Source organism: Danio aesculapii, chromosome 12, assembly GCF_903798145.1.
Source record: "Danio aesculapii chromosome 12, fDanAes4.1, whole genome shotgun sequence".
Classification (NCBI taxonomy): domain Eukaryota; kingdom Metazoa; phylum Chordata; class Actinopteri; order Cypriniformes; family Danionidae; genus Danio; species Danio aesculapii.
Window position 1 is genome coordinate 50903527 of NC_079446.1, and position 2500 is coordinate 50906026.

At 40.6% G+C, this 2500-nt stretch overlaps 1 protein-coding gene across 3 annotated transcripts in view; it reads left to right on the forward strand.

Moving 5' to 3' along the window:
* Positions 1–2500, forward strand: part of LOC130238780 (zinc finger MIZ domain-containing protein 1-like) — a 30822-nt gene that overhangs the window by 22058 nt on the left and 6264 nt on the right. For all 3 annotated transcript variants that reach the window (XM_056469888.1, XM_056469886.1, XM_056469887.1), the window contains exons 7-8: positions 1165–1276; positions 2109–2290. In XM_056469888.1, the coding sequence (XP_056325863.1) occupies positions 1165–1276; positions 2109–2290 (294 nt within the window). The remainder of the gene's footprint in view (positions 1–1164; positions 1277–2108; positions 2291–2500) is intronic.

Below are 2500 nucleotides of genomic sequence, written 5' to 3' on the forward strand. Positions count from 1 at the left end.
ATATACACACATATATACATACACACACACACACACACACTATATATATATATATATATATATATATAAGTATAAGAATACTTTTATTTATAATAAATATATATATATATATATATATATATATATATATATATATATATATATAAAAAATATCATATTATATTTATTATAAATAAAAGTATTATTATTATACAATTATTCTTCTAAATAATCTTAAATGTAACTGGAAAACAATGTTAAGACAACTGGAGTGATATGCTAAGATCATTTAAGAAATTACTTTTGCATAAATATTAATTTCATTTTAATGAAATTGTATAGACAATTCAATAAAACACACAAAAAAAGATGACACATGGCAGATAATTAGGTTTGTTAAGTCTTACCTCTCTGACTCCTCATCCCTCCTTTTTGCTTCATACAAAATAAATCTATCAGGAGGCATGCTTAGTAAGATCACAGCCATATTGTTTAAACTTTAGTTTTGTGACTAGCTAAACAAAAAAGGCTGTTACGCCGGTTTTACAACGCATGTGCGGCGCGTAACAAGCAGGTAGCCTGCTCTTTTGGCGCGCATGTTAACTACCGGGACTCGCACCAGCAGAAGAGCAGCGCCTGCGAGAACAGCGCGTGGAAGAGGCGCGCGGGTTCTCTGCGCACACGCGGAGATGCTTCAGTTTGCTTTTTGGTTAAACACATTGCTTTCACCAGCGTTGGTTCGGTTGCACATAGAGAGTAACGTCTTTATTTCGGAATGACCACTCTTAATAAATACACCTGCATATGAAGTAAATCATATCTCAATGCATTTACTGGGGCACTGGAGATTTTCACTGGGGCACGTGCCCCAGTGAATTGGGTCTAGCGACGCCCCTGCTGTAAAATAAACGATTAAAAGTGCTGATGATTGTGATAGTAAGCGTTGTATTGTCGTCTTTCAGGTTGTATATCAGCTTTAAAGCACTTTTTAAATGAATAAATAAAAAACAAAGCAGCTGCTTGCCATCGCAGCAATCAGATCTAATGGACGGCCGATCGCTTTTACCCCAAAATGGCGGAATCATGGGGCGCTGCTGCTGCAATGGAATGTTCTATTGAGTGTCGCCTCTTGGTCATTCTAAGCTCTTTGCCTTCACTGTTTACATCCTCTTTTGATCTCCATAGTGATGCATTTCAATACGACACTGTCTCCTGGCAACAAAATCCCAATCAGCCGTCGGGTTCTGTTTCCGTGGTGACCACCGTGTGGGGTGTGACCAATACATCACAAAGTCAGGTGAGAACATGATTGAGATACACGAGCAGCTTGAATCTAGTTTTTAATTTATGAAAGAAACTCGAGTACAGCAACAGTTTAATAAAAGAACAGCTTTTTATTCACGGTGTAATCTCCTCAGCCTTATTCTGTGTTCAAATTTGTGAGGAAATTGAATCGTGAATAGAGTGACACGGTGGCTCAGTGGTTAGCACTGAGGCCTCACAGTATGACGGTCGCTGGTTTGCGTCCCGGCTGGGTCAGTGTGTGTTTCTGTGTGGAGTTTGCATGTTCTCCCCGTGTTGGCGTGGGTTTCCTCCGGGTGCTCCGGTTTCCCCCACAGTCCAAACACATGCGCTATAGGGGAACTGATCAACTAAACTGGCCGTAGTGTATGAGTGTGTGTGTGTGTGTGTGTGTGTGTGTGTGTGTGTGTGTGAAAATGAGTGTATATGGGTGTTTCCCAGCACTGGGTTGCAGATGGAAGGGCATCCACTGTGTAAAACATGTGCTGGAATAGTTGGCGGTTCATTCCATTGTGGCGACCCCTGATGAGTAAGAGACTAAGCTGACGGAAAATGAATGAATAATTTAACTTAAAAGAACTTCTCATTATTTACGATGTAATCTCTTCAATCTTGTTTTGTGTTAAAATTTTGGAGGAAATTGAATCGTGAATCAGAATTGTGAATTGAATCATGAATCTTTTCATCCCCATTGGGCTCCCGATTCAATTCACAATCTTGATTAACAATTCAATTCAGTGTGTGTTTGTTTGTGTGTGTGTATGTGTGTGTGTGTGTATGTGTGTGTGTGTGTGTGTGTGTGTGTGTGTGTGTGTGTGTGTATTTAGGTGCTGGGAAACCCAATGGAGAACCCAAGCAGCCACATGAACTCCATGACATGCGGGAATGTGAGTCTGAACCCGGGTCCGTTCACAGGACAGCAGCAGTTCTCCTCTAAAATGAACCCAAACTCAGCGTATATGCAGTACGGGAGATCCACATGCACTGCAGGAGGAGCAGGATTCAGCAGGTCAGAGTCTCCTGCTTTAAAGGACACCTATTATCCCCATTTCTGCATATAAAATGCATCTTTGCTGTCTCTGAGTGTGTGTGTTTGAGTTTGAGCTGAGAATAGCACACAGATAATGTTCTCCAGCTCTCTGAAACGGACCCTTTCAAGCTTTGATCCTAATTGTGGTGTTTTGGTGACTGTCGCTTTAAATGCAAATGAGATTGTGCT